The sequence below is a fragment of the Tyto alba genome, unplaced genomic scaffold, assembly GCF_018691265.1.
Source record: "Tyto alba isolate M040663 unplaced genomic scaffold, T.alba_DEE_v4.0 Super-Scaffold_9, whole genome shotgun sequence".
Classification (NCBI taxonomy): Eukaryota; Metazoa; Chordata; class Aves; order Strigiformes; family Tytonidae; genus Tyto; species Tyto alba.
In genome coordinates, this window is record NW_024881330.1 from 12,670,585 (window position 1) to 12,688,354 (window position 17,770).

At 38.9% G+C, this 17,770-nt stretch overlaps 1 protein-coding gene across 1 annotated transcript; it reads right to left on the reverse strand.

The window, feature by feature from the left end:
• Window positions 1-476: 476 nt before the first annotated feature.
• SQLE (squalene epoxidase) lies at window positions 477-17,490 on the reverse strand. Its single transcript, XM_009972607.3, has 11 exons — window positions 16,478-17,490; window positions 14,120-14,372; window positions 13,653-13,833; window positions 11,004-11,100; window positions 7,658-7,771; window positions 5,949-6,120; window positions 5,565-5,660; window positions 4,851-4,993; window positions 3,734-3,830; window positions 3,142-3,229; window positions 477-2,369 (listed from the first exon to the last, which is right to left on the reverse strand). Exons 1-11 carry the CDS (start codon window positions 16,760-16,762, stop codon window positions 2,177-2,179), a joined length of 1,719 nt encoding a protein of 572 aa, XP_009970909.2. The 5' UTR covers window positions 16,763-17,490; the 3' UTR covers window positions 477-2,176.
• Window positions 17,491-17,770: the final 280 nt, after the last annotated feature.

A 17,770-nucleotide genomic window follows, 5' to 3' on the forward strand; every position in this document is an offset into this window, starting at 1 on the left:
GAGATTCTGCCCTGACACTTTTCTTCAGCAGGGCAGAGCGCGGCTCCATGGCACTGAGCAGCTGGAGCAGGAGCCCAGCCAATGCTGTCAAACTCTACCCAAGACTAACTCATCAGTAACTTCAGTTAGAAGCCCCCACACATCCTGTGCTGCCCTCTGTCCAAATGACCCCAGTTTGTTTGATACTTCAAAGTCCTGCATCTTGTCCCGAGGACAAGGCCTGTAACCATTTCAGGAGTTGTATTTTTAGGTGGCTCTTTCTTACACATGCACATAAGATTTTTCTCTCCCCCGCTATAATTTCCAACAAGTGATTGCCACCTAGATCACCAAGACACGTAACCAGGCACGGAGTTCCAAAAAAAGGAAAAAGTGCTTAAACATACATGTAAATTTAAGCACACTGATATTTCTTGACAAATCAGGACCTAACAAAAGTCATTAACCAGAGATACACAACAAAAAAAAAAATAATCTACAGGTATCATAATTCTTTATTTACGTTAGCTGAGAATGCGTATTTGGCTCAGGACTGTTTATCCTTGACTTTAAAGAGACTGTCTGCAAATAATATAAAAAAATAGAAAATGTAAAATTAATCAGTATTTTTCAAATTGCCACAAATTTTGAAAACAGTTGTATAAATTCTGCAAACTTTGTGTGCCCTTAAAGGGGCATCATTTAGTTACCATATATAATGATATTTGAAAATATTAGTACTTTACCCTAAAGTTTAAACATAGACATATTCATGATGTGTGTAATTTCAAGAGGGTATCAAAAGTGATAATGGTTAGAAAAATATACATACTTTTGCTTCTGGAAAACAACAGGTCATTTGAAATATCTGTCAAATAAAATACTAAAAAGCCTCTCTGCAGATTTTTTTTCACAGTCCAACATAAAATATATGTTTACATACAGCTTCGGCAATCTGTTATTTTCAAGATATAGTCAAAATTTCACCAGTACAGAAAAATGTAATCTGTTAGTACTCTCTAAACTGTTGGCTGCACTGATGTGTGATTGTTTAGGCAAGCCAAAATAGTAGAGCCATACAGTGATACACAAAGCAATCATCAGAAAGATAAACAAAAATGAAAATACACCATAACGAAGGAAAGCATATTGATAAAGGTAACATTGAGAGGAACAGTGACCAACAGTAAAAGACATGAACTCTGTAATAGCATGCAGTAATTTCTACAAGAAAACAAACAAATAAACATACTCCAAGTATTAAAAGGACACTTTTGTGGTACTTCTCATGAATTTTTAGAAGTATTATTAAAGATTACTTTACTTTCTACTGGATATAGCCTGGACTGAATTTGTTTCAGTGGATACAGTTTGTTGCTGTGCTTCAGCCTGTGGCAGTGTTAAACTTCAGTTGCCCACCACCCCCACCCCCCCCACCCCCCCCCCAAGGAAAACAAAACAAACCCACTAAGGTTTTAAAAGGAATTGAGATGGGAAGAAATTTGCAAAAACATGTGCTTTCAGTACCTGAGTGCAATGCAGTAGCCAGCATGACTATGGTTTGATTATTACTTGTTTAAATTAAGTCTGCTGTAAAAAATAATTTCAGAAGAGCAAGATGGCACTTGCAACAGTGACTGAAGTTAAAGACATGGTGACACTGCAAGGTCTGAAATCCTTCACAGTGTCCTTTTAAGTGTCAGTAGACTAGTATCTTAGCTGCAACTGAAAAAGAACAGAGGCAAATCCTAATGAAATAACCCAAATCAAGAATGTTACAGTATTTCACAGTAATAAAATCTATGAAACTATTGAACAGAAAAAAGCATGAAGGATAATAGCAGCATATGGTTTACAGTTTTCACTTTTAAGTTTATTAATATTAGTGGTGCACTCGGCAATGGATAAAGCAAGGAATGAAATTCTGATAAAACCAATTATCTACCACATGTCAACACTTAATTATGGTCCTTGTAAACAGCTAACTCCTTTTTGAACTTTAATTGCAAATAAAAGAATATTTACATATAATATATATGTATATAACCACAAAACCAAAATTAAGTCAAATCCTTATCAAGGAAATCACATTTTGAAGAGCAGAAAACATAATACAGTATTAAATAGTACATGTCCAAAGATTTTGAAGGCATTGTAATTTTCATGTTTTCTTCCTCCAGTCATTTCCTCCTGGATTTTAATAGACTAAATACTTCATTTCAGAGTAAATAAGTGGAAATATTATAGAGCAACTCCGGTAGAGAATAGCTCCACTACTGAAAAATGCTCGAGGTGTGGTGATCCAGGACTCTGACTTAAAGCAAAAATAAACAGCATATAATGCCACAGCAAAGAAGTGGCCAATCAGTACCATTGGTTTAGGAGATAACCTGTATTAAAAATAAATAGATAAAACACATAAATAAACAGAATCAGAAAGCACTGTCAAATTTTTATTTTACAAATAGGGATCTTCACTCAAGACTATATACCCTTTTCTGATTTAGGCAGCTCTGGTCCTGCTGTCTCAACTGAAAAATACAAAACTTGGTTGTCTTGGAGCTGCTACACACCCTTTATTCCCTTCCACAGTACAGCCAACATACACTGCTGCTTCCTCTTAATTTTGGGTAGTCTCTCCCTGCCTTTATCAACCCCTTAACAGGCTCTCAGTTTTAGCTCTCATTCCAAAAAGAGAAAAATATAAATACATGCGTTCTCACATATTCAAAGTAGTATGATTTATTGGGAGTTCACTAGTTTCTAAGGGGTCATTCACAACACCTTGTTACCCATTTCCCGGTTCCTTATGCTCTTTTATGGGAGACCTCATCCTTCACTATTCTCAACTTGTCAAGCGTGAAATATCTCCACCTGCTCCTCTGCTAGTCTGGACCCCGCTACCTCATTCAAACTTCCATGACACCTACATTAATTCCTCTGCAGCTTTTAGTGGCTTTTCTTACAACAAAAAAAACCCAGAGTTAGCATTTAAAGACATAGCTTCTAACAAAGCTCCAACCTTTAGTATAATCCTAAAAATACAGGCTCATGTGGACCATTCTCCCTATGCAGAGCTGACTGGGAACAAAGCAGATCCTCACAGAGACTCACAATGCTTGACCTTGTTCACATTAGCTACTACCAGCACACTGGACTTACACAGATAGCAATCCAACAGGACCCGAGACACACTCTCCACCAAGTCTGAAGTAATGGAAACAGGCTTTCTTTAGCTGATGCAAGGAATCTACAAAATGAATTAAAATGAGTCAACAAATGTAATTAACACATACTGAAAATTTTTTCAGCATACACAACAGTGATATTAAATCCAGGACTTTGGTAGCTGTTGTTCTGTTAAATTCAGCTGGATTTTGAGCTAGTTTTATTTAAATAAAGGATAGTCCTAAGAATATGTAGATATTCTATCGATTAACTGACACAAGAACAAGTTGGGTTTTTTTTCTTTGTGGGGTTTCTCTTTAGTTTTGATTTTTTAATACTAACTCCAGATATGCCTTCACATTGCTAAAATTCAGTTTACGTAACACTAGAACTACACAACTAGGCAGAGAACACAAGCTAATTCATTAAAATCCTTTGATTGATATATTATCAATATACATATATACACATATATATACACATACAAACACATGAACATACACTTATAGACATACAGAACCCCTCCCCAGGCATATTTATTTATTAAATTGTAATTAGTCAGAAGTTATCTCTAAAATATACTTACCATCTGTGGCAGCAAAGAGTTCATAAAGTGCCTGGGCAAGAACATTCACTACAAAAGAATGAGATTTCTTTCTTGACCAGTAAAATGTTCTTTTTGCCTAAAAAATGGGAAAAAAAAAAAAAAAAAAAAAAGTATTTCTGTCAGTGAGTACAGAAGAGCATTCAAAAAATTCCCGAAGAAGTGGTAAGAATCATACTCATGAAAATGTAGAGCAGATTTAGTGACACACTAGATACCAAGCCAGGTCACTAAGGAATTCTGGAAACTTGAGCCAGTGATTTAGGCTCCTCTTAGACTAAATATAGGGGCGTGGGGGTGGGGTGGGAAAAAGAAGGAAAAAGAAGGTAGTTCCAGGGTGCGCTTCATCTCATCCTACAGTAGGTAGCTGAGGTAGGTCAGAAACTTGAAGGATAACACTCACCTAGTTCTCTCTGTTGACTAAGTAGGAAATAACTGAAAGTCTGAGATGTACGTACCTGCATTTGGTAAATCCTGTATTGCCCTGACATCTAAGGTCCTTTTAAGTGCTTCTCAATTTTCAAATACACTTTCTGAATCATTTACGTGTAGTCTGTAATTATTCTAGCTGTAATTTAGCCAAGACAATACGCCTAACCCAATTAAAAGCAGTAAACAAATAAATAAGAAATCTGATTATCTACTCATCAGAATTTTGGCTCTAAATCTCACTGAAAAAATAAACCTAACATCAACACTTCTGGTGCTGGTTCCTGAGAAAGAAGAATGTCTTCCAACTTACTACTGTGAGATTAATGCAGCAATCAAGAGGCTAGTGGAACATCGAGATGCATCTTGAAAATCTCAGCACACGTGCTCATTATTATTTAAGTACCATGCTGACTAGACTCCACTCTCTTTAAGCAAAACACGATAGCTCAGTAAGCACAGTTTTGAATCTGCCTCTTGCTGCACAGCCACAGCACTCGCAAATCACAGCTCCGCTTACTGGTGAATGCCTAATGTATGATTTATCTATCCAAACCTTTGAAAACTGCTGTGCCTCACTAATAACTTACATGTCCCCGAATTGCACAAAACTTTAAAGTGTGTCATCACAGCAAAATCTGCCCAAAATAAGTCCAAAATTAAGCTTCACCTTAAGAACATCAGAATCTTCATAAAGGTCTGGAATATCCTGGAGCAAACTTCTCCATATTTTAACATCATTTAAAACAACACTCATTCCTCCACCAGTTAAAGGGTGTCTTATATTATATGCATCTCCTAAAAGAAGAACACCTGCGTAGAAGAAAAAAAAACAATGGGATCCTGCATGAGCAATATGTAATCTTAGAACTCAAACCATCTATTTTTTTAAAAGTCAGTCTTACAAAGAATTCATTCCCACCAGAAAATAAGATGAATAACTAGAAGTTAAAAAAGAAAAAAGAACGGGGGAAAAAAAAAAAAAAAAGTCTTTAACAGGCTTAAAAAGGCTTAATGAAGATCAAGGTCAAAATATTTTTTCCCTATATATATGCATATGTGTGTGTCAACACAAACCCACACTTTCTTAGGTAATTTCTTTCCTTTTTTAATCCAGATTTCCTTAAAGAGACCATACTTGTATAAGCTTGAACAACTGAGTGATTTAAACTTAATAAAGCAGGCACTGATTTGAAGTTTGGTGTCAATACAGACATTCCAGTTAAACTATGCCCAAGGTACACCTTTTCAAAATATTATTTTTCATAGAAGAATTACGAGACAGTTGTATTGAACAACAAATATACATCTGTGACAACAAAGCCGTAAGTCCCAGAAGAAGTTTATAATGCCTTTTTCCCTCTTCTTATTTCATAATACACACCTTTTTTGTTTACAGCTGAAGGAGGCAAGAAGCTGGCTGGCATAGTCCTTAAACGATCATACTGAACTGCTATTAAGAATGGTTCCTTTAAGTGATCTGCAATAACCAAATATTTTAGTTACAATACTTAGAGTCTAAAAATAACTTACACATAACCCATTTTAACCTCCTTTTAGAGATATAATCCTTCTGAATTGCTAACCACACAGATGTGAGCTGAACAAACTGCTATGTGCTGGGCAACTGAAGAAGGGTGAATGGTTACTGAAACAGTAACTGAACACGTGGAAAAAAACCCACACAGTTCAATGGATTCAATGAAATGTGCCTTTTTTGGCACATTTAGTTGTGACAATTATGGATGGAAATCTTTTCTAGACTTACCAGGTAGTTGCGGATAAATGTTCTCAATCATGTATTCTTTTAAGTTTTTTGGCATTTCTCCTCGAATATCAACAAGGACCCGAGTCTCAGTTGAAGAAATCTGATAGATTAGAACTGGACTAGTTTTAGCTAAAACAAGTTCAGCATAATTAGCTTTAAACTGTGGTGCATCCTTAAAAAGAAAAGAAGGGGGAGAAAGATTGAGACTGATTAATGAAAGAATATTAAACTCCAGATATACAAAATAATTTTCTGAAATACTCTGAAATAAAATCCTGTATCATATTAGGTTTGTGTTATTTTTCTCTTTAAATGAACAAGAGAAGCATTTTCAAAAAGGAAGTGCTGAACTTCAGTGTAGCTACAATTCTTTTGGCAATACACTATAATATTTACTAGAATATGTTGTTATACATTTCATTTGAATACCTCACTAATATGTAATACATGCCATTGATAATCTGTAATGTAATCATTGTAGCATTTTTGGTAAGATCATTTTGGTTTCTTTTCATAAGGTAAGTGGTCGGAGGGAAAGAAATACAGTAGTCTATATAAAACTACATGGAGATAGCAACTGAGCAAGAACCACAGGGTCCTATCTAACTAGGGCTTAAACACATTTCCAAAATAAGAGAAACAGGAGGCACTTGGGCAGTGGTAAGTGGGTTAGGGACCCAAAAAGTGCTGAAGTTCCTCCGAGTCAGTGTTCCCAGTCCAGTGAAAGTTCTGTAGTTTTAGTTTCTTTCCCTTAATTATTTCTGATGTTAATACGATAGTTAACGCAGCAGCCACGGAAGGCGAGACCCAGCCAGGATTTATATCCAAGTTCTCCAACCACCCAGCTACCAAACTAGATTCCCACATTGTCTCTTGAAGTTTATGGTCCTGAAGGTACGTGTGTACCTGGTTAAAGGCATCCCACCGTCAGGCAGGGGCACAGCTGGGTATTCTTCTGGAGTGTAAAACATAGGTGGCTTGACCCACAGCTGCTAGGATGATCTAAAACTCAAGATTTCCACTCCCTGAACAAGTGCCGTAAGTATTGGGAAAAAACAAGTGTCATCATCTTAGCTACTGATATCTTAACACAAACCAGTCAAAGAGCCTATATCCAGGGAAATAATTTTACAAACTGGGTTCCATCTTTACACTGGCGCCTACTTCTAATCCAGAGATTAGTGCTGTGTAAATCCAGTGCTCAGTTTAAACTGGCCATGTTGAATCCTAATCCAGGTTGGTTTTAAATCCTCCCTTGTTCAACTACGTGTTTAAGATTAACACTATACTCCACTCTTAAAACTTTTCTAACTTTTAACAACAATATCCACTTTTAAAAAAAAAAAACAACCAAAACTAAAACTGGCTCAGAGTTACTTGGAAATGTTTTAAGAGTTGAAAATCTGATCTGTAATGATACCAAATACATTAAGTCTCAGATAGCAAGTTCAGCTATCCTAAACCTGGGATGGAGTATGCATTAATAATTTCAGAATTAAAAACATTTCCAAAATTTCCAAGCACTCCTCAAAGGGACACAGAAACTGATAGAACAGCTGGATAAACACCTGAAAGCATAGTTCTAATTGATTCTGTTACAAAAGACAATGAACAACATATTCAGTGAAATTCAGACCCACATTAACAAGTGGTAGCATACTGGCTTACATAGTAAATAAAAATAAAAAAATAAATGACATAAAAATTACCTGCAAAATGCAACCAACAAAATGGGATGAAACAGTAACTTTGCTGGAGACCAAGTTTTTTCTGAACTTGGAGAAAAGTCCATCAGCTACAACAGTAAGTGGTGCATGAAGTTCCTGCAGCATAAAGAAAAAATAAAAAAAGATATGACATTTTCAATTTTGCTTCAGGACAGTGGGAAACAACTCCAAAGCTCTCATTTTCTTTTGCATATTAGATGTTCTACAAAACAACAAACATGTCAGAGGACCACAGGCCATATTTATAATATATATTAAGAAATTAGTATTTTTTACCTGCCTCATATTCATATTTAACCCTATTTCCTCTAAAAGTTGATCTAACAATATACTCCAGGAGGCTTTTTTAGACATGTGATCATGTAAGATAGTTATGGAGACTGTATACGAACTTGGATTAAAAAAAAAAAAAACACTCAAAAGTAGAGTAATTGCTCCCTTCAGCCTACAATGCTCTTCAGGAGGAAAAAGAAAATGAAGAAGAAATTTTAAATTAAAGACACATGCATAAGTAGCTAAACAAAAACAAACTGAAGTGTAACAAACTGAAATGCAAACATACCAAGATCTTCTTTAAAAAAGCAAGCAGTGAACTCTGAGCAGTTCCTAGTACACTTAGGATCTATGAGAACAAATAGCGTATATAGACAAAATATAAAATAAAATCTGAGTAAACTGATTTGGTTCAGCCTGAATGTATGCACAATTTCCTAATCTTTAACATACACGTTGTTCTCTAACATGAGCAAATTATTCCAGTCATTAAAATATATTTTTAAGCATTTTACTGTTATGGTAATATAACAACATCATTATACTGGAAATCATTTAGAGGTAGATGTTTCCTTCTACTTACAGCTTTCTCAGTGCCAGTATATTCAGTGATTTAACTGCAAATGACTGCAGATTTATATGGAGCATCAAGGCAAAAAAGCATGCTGTGCTTCATTTGTACTCCTGGAAAATATTTTACTATTGGATGGAAGTATCTGGCAAGCCAGTACGTGAATGATTTCCTCTCAACTCAGAGAGAAAACTGAAAAATCAACTCAGTCACTTGTGTCACACAATCCTTACATCTTTTGCTATGTCAAGAGAAGTCAGACAAAAATCAGATGAGATTAGAGCTGAGTAAAATAATACAAATTTCTGGTGTTAAGCTTATAGAAGTGAGATCCTAAGTAGAGCTAACAAAACCTCTTTCCTATGGATTCCTGTTTTAGATGACTGCAAGCTCTAATAATTCCTGCAATTAGAGTAAAGTCACCTGCCCACATGGGTTCCCTGGTGTCTAATGATCTGAACATCCACGCCACAATTTTTCCAGTCAACATACTAAGACCTTTATTCAGTTGCCTGGTTTAGATAAATTTTGTAAGTTGACTTTTAGCATACTGGCTAATTTGAACCTCATTTAAGACAATAAAAATATCAACGGTAATGTGGTGGACAACAGGGATGGAGAGAACAGAAAAAACACACAACATAGATTGGCCTCCTTTCTTTAAGAAAGCAGGCTAGGGAATGTAAAGAGGATTTTTTTGTTGTTGTTGTTTTTTTTTTTTTTGTTTGGTTGGTTTTGTTTTTTTTTGTTTTTTTATTTTTTTTCCCTAAGTTGTTTCCCAGTTGTAAAAAGTCACAGGTAGGGAAACACAGTTAAGAAGAAATGTTTAGTGGATATTTCTTACCCTTTGATTTTAGAAATTTAGTGTATCTAGGCCAGCAAATGAAACAGTTCTTTCCAGCCACAGAACTTCAGCATTCAGCGTAAAGCATGAGTATGTTTATCCCTGTTATACTGACAGGAAACTCAAAACCTTAAGAACACCATTCATGCTCTCAGAAAAGATGCAGGCTAAAACACTGGTCACCCTACTGCTGGTCAAGTAACTCACACTTAAAATGACAACAACAACATCCATAAATGTGTAAAGCTTAAAAACAAATCTCAAAGCAAAATATGCATTATCCCCCTCCACTACCCAAACAAACCAAACCAAAAATAAACCTTCTGCATTGCTGTATGATAAAGCCAATTGGATCGGAGGAAAAAAAAAACCAACCAACCAAAAACAAACACACAAAAAAACCCACCAAACACTACCACCACAAAAAAAAACAAAACCAAAAAAAATAAACCATCCCCTCTCAAACTCCCTATCTTTCCATCACCCATATGTGATTCAATGGTTTATTCTACTAGAGTGAATTTCTTAATACAACTTTTATTCATTTTACATGTAGGACAGACCAATGAACAGGACTTGGGACTCTCCCTTTCTCCGGCTACCTCCAGAGGGGCCAAGGATGTTGCTTTCACTCAGCTCTCTTGCAGCTTCCTACTAACAGCACTTCGCCATCAAGTTGCCTGATGAGGGTCTAAAATCAGCTAGCTCTCCTACATCTTGGGCAAGTACTTTTAAAAGGTTCTCTTACATATGGTTTTATACAACAGTTTCCATTTCTAAATGACCTAAAGATGAGTGATTTTGTTAGTAATGCTCAGAGCAGGATCTTCCAACTACTCAGGAACTTCCTCAGTCTTCTCTGGAAGGCAGCAGAGGGTAGGCAGGAGATTCCTGTCTTCCCATCAGAGCACATCTGAATACACTGGCTATGTAACTTTAACCAGCAAAGGAATTTTAAAGTCAACAAAGGAGGAGATTACAAATCTGGCTTTTCTAGAGAATAGGCAGTATATCCAGAACTTCATCACATAGGTTCTACCTAGACTGGTCCTTCCTGAACTTCTTATTACAAGTTCACACAATTTCACAGCATTTAGCCAGCAGTTTAGCATAAGTTGAAGCAACGAACATTAATCAAATCTGTGACACAATTAAAATAGGTCAGAACTCTCTTTCTGTGATCCAAGAAATAACTGGACAGAGATATCTCTACAAATAGGCACCTATCTTCTTATTTTCAGACACCTCAGTCAATGGTGGAAGTGGAAATTTAAACCGTTACACACAGGCAAAGCAGAATTCTTAATATAGTTTTTTCTACCAGTACCTCTCAAAAGATTTTAAACTCCAGACATATGAATATTGAAATAAATAATGAATTGAATTCTCCAGAGACACAGAAAGCAGAAGCTGCACAAAAATTTATAAGAAGAATTTCCATATGCCGGGATTGTATCTACTTGAAAGTAATCTCCCTTTATTAAAGCTTTTGCTTTCTTGAGAATTGCATTATTTCTCCACCAGTGGTCCAAAACAGAAGTTTTAAAAAATTTTTGTATATATATACATATATATATATATATAACAATTCTCGATTTTCTCAATATTTTAACAAAGATAGTAACAGAAAACTGTCTTACCTTAGTGTCTCCAGTTTCTTTGTCCTTGTACTGAACACCCACAACACAGTCATCTTCCTCCAGCAATTGTAACACAGTTCCCTCAATGAATTTTGCACTGAAATAAAAGAGGAGTTAGAACAGAATGGAAAAATAATGATGTAAACATTTCAAGGCACTAGACACAGAAGGAAAAACAGATTTTCACTAATCTTGTCTCTGCCAACACAAGCAGTTTGATTAAATTTTACAGATGTGTTCTTGAGCACTTTCAGAAGCCACATTAAACATCAAAAGTGTTTGTCATTAATTTCAGTTCAACACTACCATTTGGTTTGATACCTGAGAATATTCTAAAACTGTAGTTCTTAAACACCCTACCGCTTAGCAGAATCCCCAGTTGTGCTTCAGGTGGTCCATGGCCATGTGAGAGATGCAGAGAGGAGTCTGACACCTAATAATGGTCAGAAATCAGGCAGCTGACTGAGTCATCCCTGCTAAATGGTAGGAAACGCTGGCAGTACAGGTGAGACATAATTCCAAGCAGAATTCAGAAGCAAGCTCTGAAGTAGCACTTCAACACTTAACACATACACTAGATAAAAGTATGGTACCTAATTCTCAGAGTAGTCCAAAATAATCTAGCCTTTTTAGGACAAAGACACCTAAGATTTCAGAATACACTTTTTTTTTTTTTTTTTTTTTTGGCTATTTATGCTTTTAAAGTTCTGCTAGTGCTCATGTTCAGAGTCAGAAATGAGTATCTCTTACTTCTACCTCCCAACCAGAGGTATTTGGGGTTCACAAATTAGATCTCTGTATACTTATATCCCATGTTGGGTCTGAACCTGATCCCAGCAGTTCAGACTTAGCAGCTCGAAATGGACACTTGTAAAAATGAGCTAAATGTCCATGTGAGAATACAACAGTTTGGTATTTCAGACTCTCAGAGGGAATATGAGCAATTGAATTCATGTCTTTTCTACATGTCAGCTAGCACAGAAGTTTCAGAGCAGATCATGACTGGCTTAATTTGAGAAGCAACAGGCAGGTTGGCTGTATGTGTAAGCACACCGGGAGAAGCTTCAACACCAAGGGAGTGCAGCAACATCTCAGGTTAATAGCAGGTGAATCAGATCTGCAGATCCTACTGGCTTTAAATTTATAGCTGTCATTTCAGTTATCTAAGTACATGCCCACTTCATTTTCTGGTTCTCACCCACTATAAAAATAATTAACTGATGATGACCTACCTCTTTCCTCTGCAAAATTAATTTTACTCATCTGAAATAAATTCATATTGTCTAGTACTTACAAAGAGGATATATTAATCAGTAATAATTATCCTCTACATTTTCACAAACTTTGAGATGAAAAACAAAGCCTCATAGCACTATTAAGAGTTTTTGATCTCTCTCGCAACTTAATTTAACATGCGGTTTTCAAAGCTACAATTAAAATGGAAAACAGACATACAAGAAACGAACATTAAGGACAGTGTGCAAAAGGGGGAAAGAATTGAATTCAAGTCACAGACATCTTTTATAAGTTTCTGCCTCAAAGACTGTGTACAACTACTGGACTTTTCCCCGTAAGTTGAGAGAACAGGTACCCAAATTTCATTGAACTTGAAGCCTCAACAAGAAGGCTTTAGCTTTTATAGCTAATAAATGCGGTTGCCACTAATTTTAACTGTACTATGGATCTGCTACCTTTTAGTGCCACTTTTAATAATTCATGATAGAACAGTTACTATAGGAGAAAGCAATTTTCCAGTTCAGAATAAAGACATGTAACGTAAAAAAAAAAAAATTATAATGGCATGTTTCCCTTGTAAGCATTATTTAATGGAAAAAAAAGCCGAAACAATAAAATACCCCACAGAAACCAGCACCTAGAATCTATTCTGTTTCAATAAAAGTTACCTTCTCATCTCTTGTATAAAGTAAGTCAAAGAGGAAATATCAAACACTAGTTTTTATTTCATTAGGAGAAGCTGTCTTCAAGACTCCAAAAACCAGAAGTTAATAACTGGAAAAAGCTACTTCCATTTAGTGCTCCTTTCTAGTTATTTTTCTTGACTACTTGTTATAAGAAAAAAACAAAACATGCAAATGTAAACGAAGCTTGATTTCTGGCAACACAAGTAACATCAGTGCAAGAAATATATGTCCCGGCTCATTGCAGGAGGGTTGGACTACGTGACCTTTAAAAGTCCCTTCCAACCCAAACCATTCTATGATTCTAAGAAACAACACCAGATTTGCCACTTGTTTCTTGACTAAAGAAGTTCTACACATTGCTCATTGAGAAGAGTTTGCTTCTTCTAGTAAAGTGCCAAACCCAAGAATCAGTAGAAGAGACTCAGCCCTTTACCCTTGAACTGTTCTCTCACACGGTGGGCCAGTACCTTGACTAATATTTAAAGCCTATATTCCCATAGTTTAAAGAATAACTTGTCCCAAAGGGTAATGTATGATGTATATGCAACTCATTAACATGTCTACAGGAAACAGAACGAGTAATTATAGCTGTTACTTTCTCTCAGCCCTGTTCATTGAAGCCCTCTGTGTGGGGACAGAGTGAAATAGTTAAGGAACCTCAACAGGTACTGGGAACGGTGCTTCTGAATATCTGTATTCCAACTGTGCCATTCATGAGGTGACTCACTTGGGCTCTGCCATAGCTGCCCTTCGGAGACCCATGATGAACTGGCCATGATGGAAAGATCTTCCACTCGCCACGCGGCCATCCTCAGATGTTGGATAAGGAATTTCAACCTCCGAGTTGCTCTCTCTGTCATGAATTACGTAACCATTTACTATTTGTGAATCAATACCTTCTACTGCATCTGCAAAATATAAGACAACAGAAGAGTTTAAAAAAGTCTTTAAGAGAGGTTAATTATTTATAAAAATATTTGCTTACATAGAGTCCATTTCCTTAATCAAAACACATGCTGAAGGATGAATATATTCAAAATGGAAGACTAGAAATACACAAGCAATTTTAGTTCAAATATTAAGCACAGATAATGTATTTTTTCATTCTCCCAGTAGGCATGCTTTTTCTGAAAACATAATTGAGTGTAATAACTGTTCTGTTATAGATATATTTACATTTTGAAATGCACTCACCTTCAAGACCCAAGTCTTTAAGTGCATTAAAACCTCCAGGTTGCAACAGTTCTCCAACTATCCTGTCAGGTTCTTTCAGATCCCTTTCTATCACAGTCACCTTTCTTCCATCCCTCGAGAGCACCGTAGCCAAGGAAGACCCAAGGACGCCTGATCCCACAATGATAATTTCTGGATCGTATTGGGGCGATAATGTTGCATTTGGAACAGTCTCTGTCAGATGTACATCTGAGAAGTTTACTTCTCTTTTACCCTTTAGAAAAGAAAGCCAACAAAGTTACATGTGCCGATGTATGTGTACCATAACCTTCTCAGAGGGCCGACTTTGGATTAGTTTTACTTTGACCCAGAGGACTGAAAGCACACCGGTAGTTGGAAAGCATCTTCCAGTTTAGTTTTGTCCAAAATGAAATCAGTTGTACTCTACAATGCAACAAAAACTCAACAAGCAGAGAAAAGAAGAAACAACGACCCTCCCCAAACAAAATCAAGATACTTGCATAAAAATGCCCTGATGATCAAACCAAACCACTAACACAGTGTCAGAGAGACCAAAAGTCAAGTTCCTACAAAACACAGTAAGCCAAGGCTGCCCCATATTCCTGGTCTATAAAGTAACACACCAATGCCATGATACCAGTGAGCCACTACCACACAGAGGCCTTAGCACTTTGCAATGAAAAAGTTATCAGATTCACTGGAAAATGCATTCCTCTAATTTTACTGTAAGTGAACCTACCTACCAAAATAACAGCCTATAGTAATACTTAGCATGGAAAAGTGTCAGAAGCAGCTACCTATGAAACGTTATAAAGAAGTGGTCCTGAAATGCAAACTCGTCAGTCAAAAGTATAGGCAAAATTACCATTCACCTACACTTAAAAACTATTAAGAATTGACATACATCAGATTACATATCAGTTAACATATAAACTGGTACCCAAAGACCAGCGATGTTATAGTACCTTCCCAACAGCATCTCTTCAAAGCAAAAAAATGTTGTGAGGGCAACTCCAGAGCAAACCTGCAAGTCATTTCTCCAGCTGGTAGAATGAAGAATAGAGTCCAATTCACTCTGCCTCAGCACTGCAGTGCTGACAGTGGTAAAAATATGATTGCATCAGTAAAACAAATGCCCAGAACAACATTGACATCAGAATTTCTAGTGGTATAGTGTCATGTTTATACCTACAATGCAACAGGAGAGTGGAAAACTATCTGAATTCAGGTAATACAAGAAATTGTGGTAAAGGCAGGCTTTATCAAAAAAAAACCAAAATAAAAATCCAGAACCTTTGACTTGCAGTCAAAACCAGTTCCAAGTTCTTTTGTTCAAGGGGTCAGTGCTCAGCTGAAAATGCCCAGAAGTACACAGGAAAGAAGCCAAACAGTGCCGATCCACAGACGTACTGAATATGCATGTCCAGTGGGTAGTCTCAGATGGCAGGACTCCAGCTAAGCTCCAGCCAGGAACTACAGCTCTCTCCACTGTCTCACAGCAAGTCTCATCCTGGGCTCAGCAGAACAGACTGACTACCTGAGCTCTGGTCCTGTACCTATTGTACAAGCAATTGTTTGGCAATAATTTCCAAATAACTCTATCTTCCATCATCTAGACAAATGTGTTTTATCCATAAATATTAGGAAGCTGATCACAGAGCCACAGAATGGCTGGCATTGGAAAGGACCTCTGGAGGTCATCTGGTCCAAAGCCCCCTGTCCAAGCAAGGTGAGAACAGACTGGCCTGGACCTTGTCCAGCTGGGTTTTGAATACCTCCAAGGATGAACACTCTGCGACCTCACTGGGCAATGTGTTCCACTGCTCAGTCACCCCCACAGCAAAAGTGTTCCCTCATGTTCAGAGCAAACGTCGTGTATTTCAGTCTGTGCCCATTGCCTCCTGTCCTGTCACCAGGCATTGATGAAAAGAGCCTAGCTCCATGCCCTTTGCACCCTCCTTTCATATATTTACACCCATCGATGAGATCCTCCTGAGCCTTCTCTTCTTCAGGCTAAACAGTCCCACCTCTCTCAGCCCTTCCTCATAGCAGAGACGTTCCAGTCCTTCATCTCTACAACAGACTGGCAACTGAAGATATTTTTCTGCTAGTATAATAAACCTTTACTATAAATCTTTCTTCAAACACATCTGATTTGACTCTACAAACCCCCTCATCAATCACTTAAATAAGTTTGTTTGTTTGCCATCCCAAACTAACATAATATATGGCAAATCAGACATTTAGCATCTAAAGATAAACTCCCTCCAACCGCTTCTTAGCTCCTTTCCCTCACCCGGGCAGAGGGAACAGCAGAAGGCCATCGCACCCCAGGTGACATGTCTGAATTGAACCTACCTTTCTGGATTTGGGTTGTTCAACTTGTTGAGATCCTGGGGTGGGTTTGGCCCAGAAAAAGCCAACAAGTGGTAAAGCTGAGAGAATATCAGAAAGCATCCCCAGGTGGGTCTTCTGCTGCTGCTGCTGCTTGGGCCCCCTGAAGTGGTATCTGTAGGACAGCAGCAAGCCAAGGGAGAAAAACACTAACACGGAGAGCAGCACCTCCTTATTAGCGTAAGTCATGAGGTCTCCGCACTTTTTATACACATAGATGAAGGAGGCAATACCCAGAAAGGTCCACATCGTGAGGGGACTGGTCGCTGTTCCTGGTTGCTTCCTCCAAAGCTTTCCCGTTGACGGATGCTGCCCAAAACGGGGTTTTGTGCAAGGTATTAAAAAAATGTATGTATAGAAACGCAAAGACTTCTCTGATGGGAGACCTCAATGAAAGAACAAGTTGCTCCACAAAACCCAGTAGAGGAACAAGCCCCCACCTCGCTGGGCTGCCAGAGGAGCCCAGAGAGAGCTTTCAAAAACGCCAAAAAATACCTAGTTTTTTTTAAAAAAAAAAAAAAAAAAAAAAAAAGTCTTCTTTAAAATCACCGAGCCCCGCAGAGGCGCTTTGCTCTCGCAGAGGCACGCCGCCGCCCGCCAGCAGCGATGCCCGCGGAGCCGCAGCGCGCCCGCTGCCCCGCTCCCCGCCGCGCCCAGCCCCGCCCCGGCTGCCGGGACGGCCGCGCCTCCGCCGGCCGCGCTGGGACCGGAGCTCCTACGCCCGGTGCGGGAGGCGGCGGCGCTGCGCGGGGGCCGCCCCGGCCGCCCGTGACGCGCCTGGGCGAAGGACGGCTGACGCCTCGGGGAGGGGGCGCGGCTGATGCTCTACCTGCTCGGCGGCGGGGCCCCCCCCGCAGCCGCCTACGCGGAGGGGGGATGAGGCGTCGCCTCCGCCTCCCCCCGACCCAGTTTACCCGCCAGGCAAACCCCCGCCCGGCGTCCCAGGGTCCGGGGGGGCCGCACCGAGAGCGCAACGTGGGGGGGGGGGGGGGGGGGGGAGGAGGACGGGGGGCGGTGGGGTGGCCATCGGGGGAGGGGCTATGCTAACGAGCAACCGCCTCCGCCTCCTTGTAAGTACCGCGCGCCCCATGCCTCAGCGGCACCTGGCCAATCGGCGACGCTATGCCGAGATGGCGCTATGGCCCAGTGGCCAATCCGAGCGGGAGGCAGGCGGGGCTTGCGCCCGCCGGGCACCTAGGCCGATGTGACGAGAGGGAGGGCGGTGCTGAGGTTGCCGTGGTGACGGGATGATGGGGC

Excerpts from the sequence above, each read along its gene's own strand:
- SQLE (XM_009972607.3), bottom strand. The coding sequence starts at position 16,762 with ATGTGGACCTTTCTGGGTATTGCCTCCTTCATCTATGTGTATAAAAAG. Across the intron at positions 14,373-16,477 it reads AACAACCCAAATCCAGAAAG|GGTAAAAGAGAAGTAAACTT; the intron begins GTAGGTTCAATT and ends TCTTTTCTAAAG. Across the intron at positions 2,370-3,141 it reads CCTGTTGGATTGCTATCTGT|GTTATCTCCTAAACCAATGG; the intron begins GTAAGTCCAGTG and ends TTTTTAATACAG.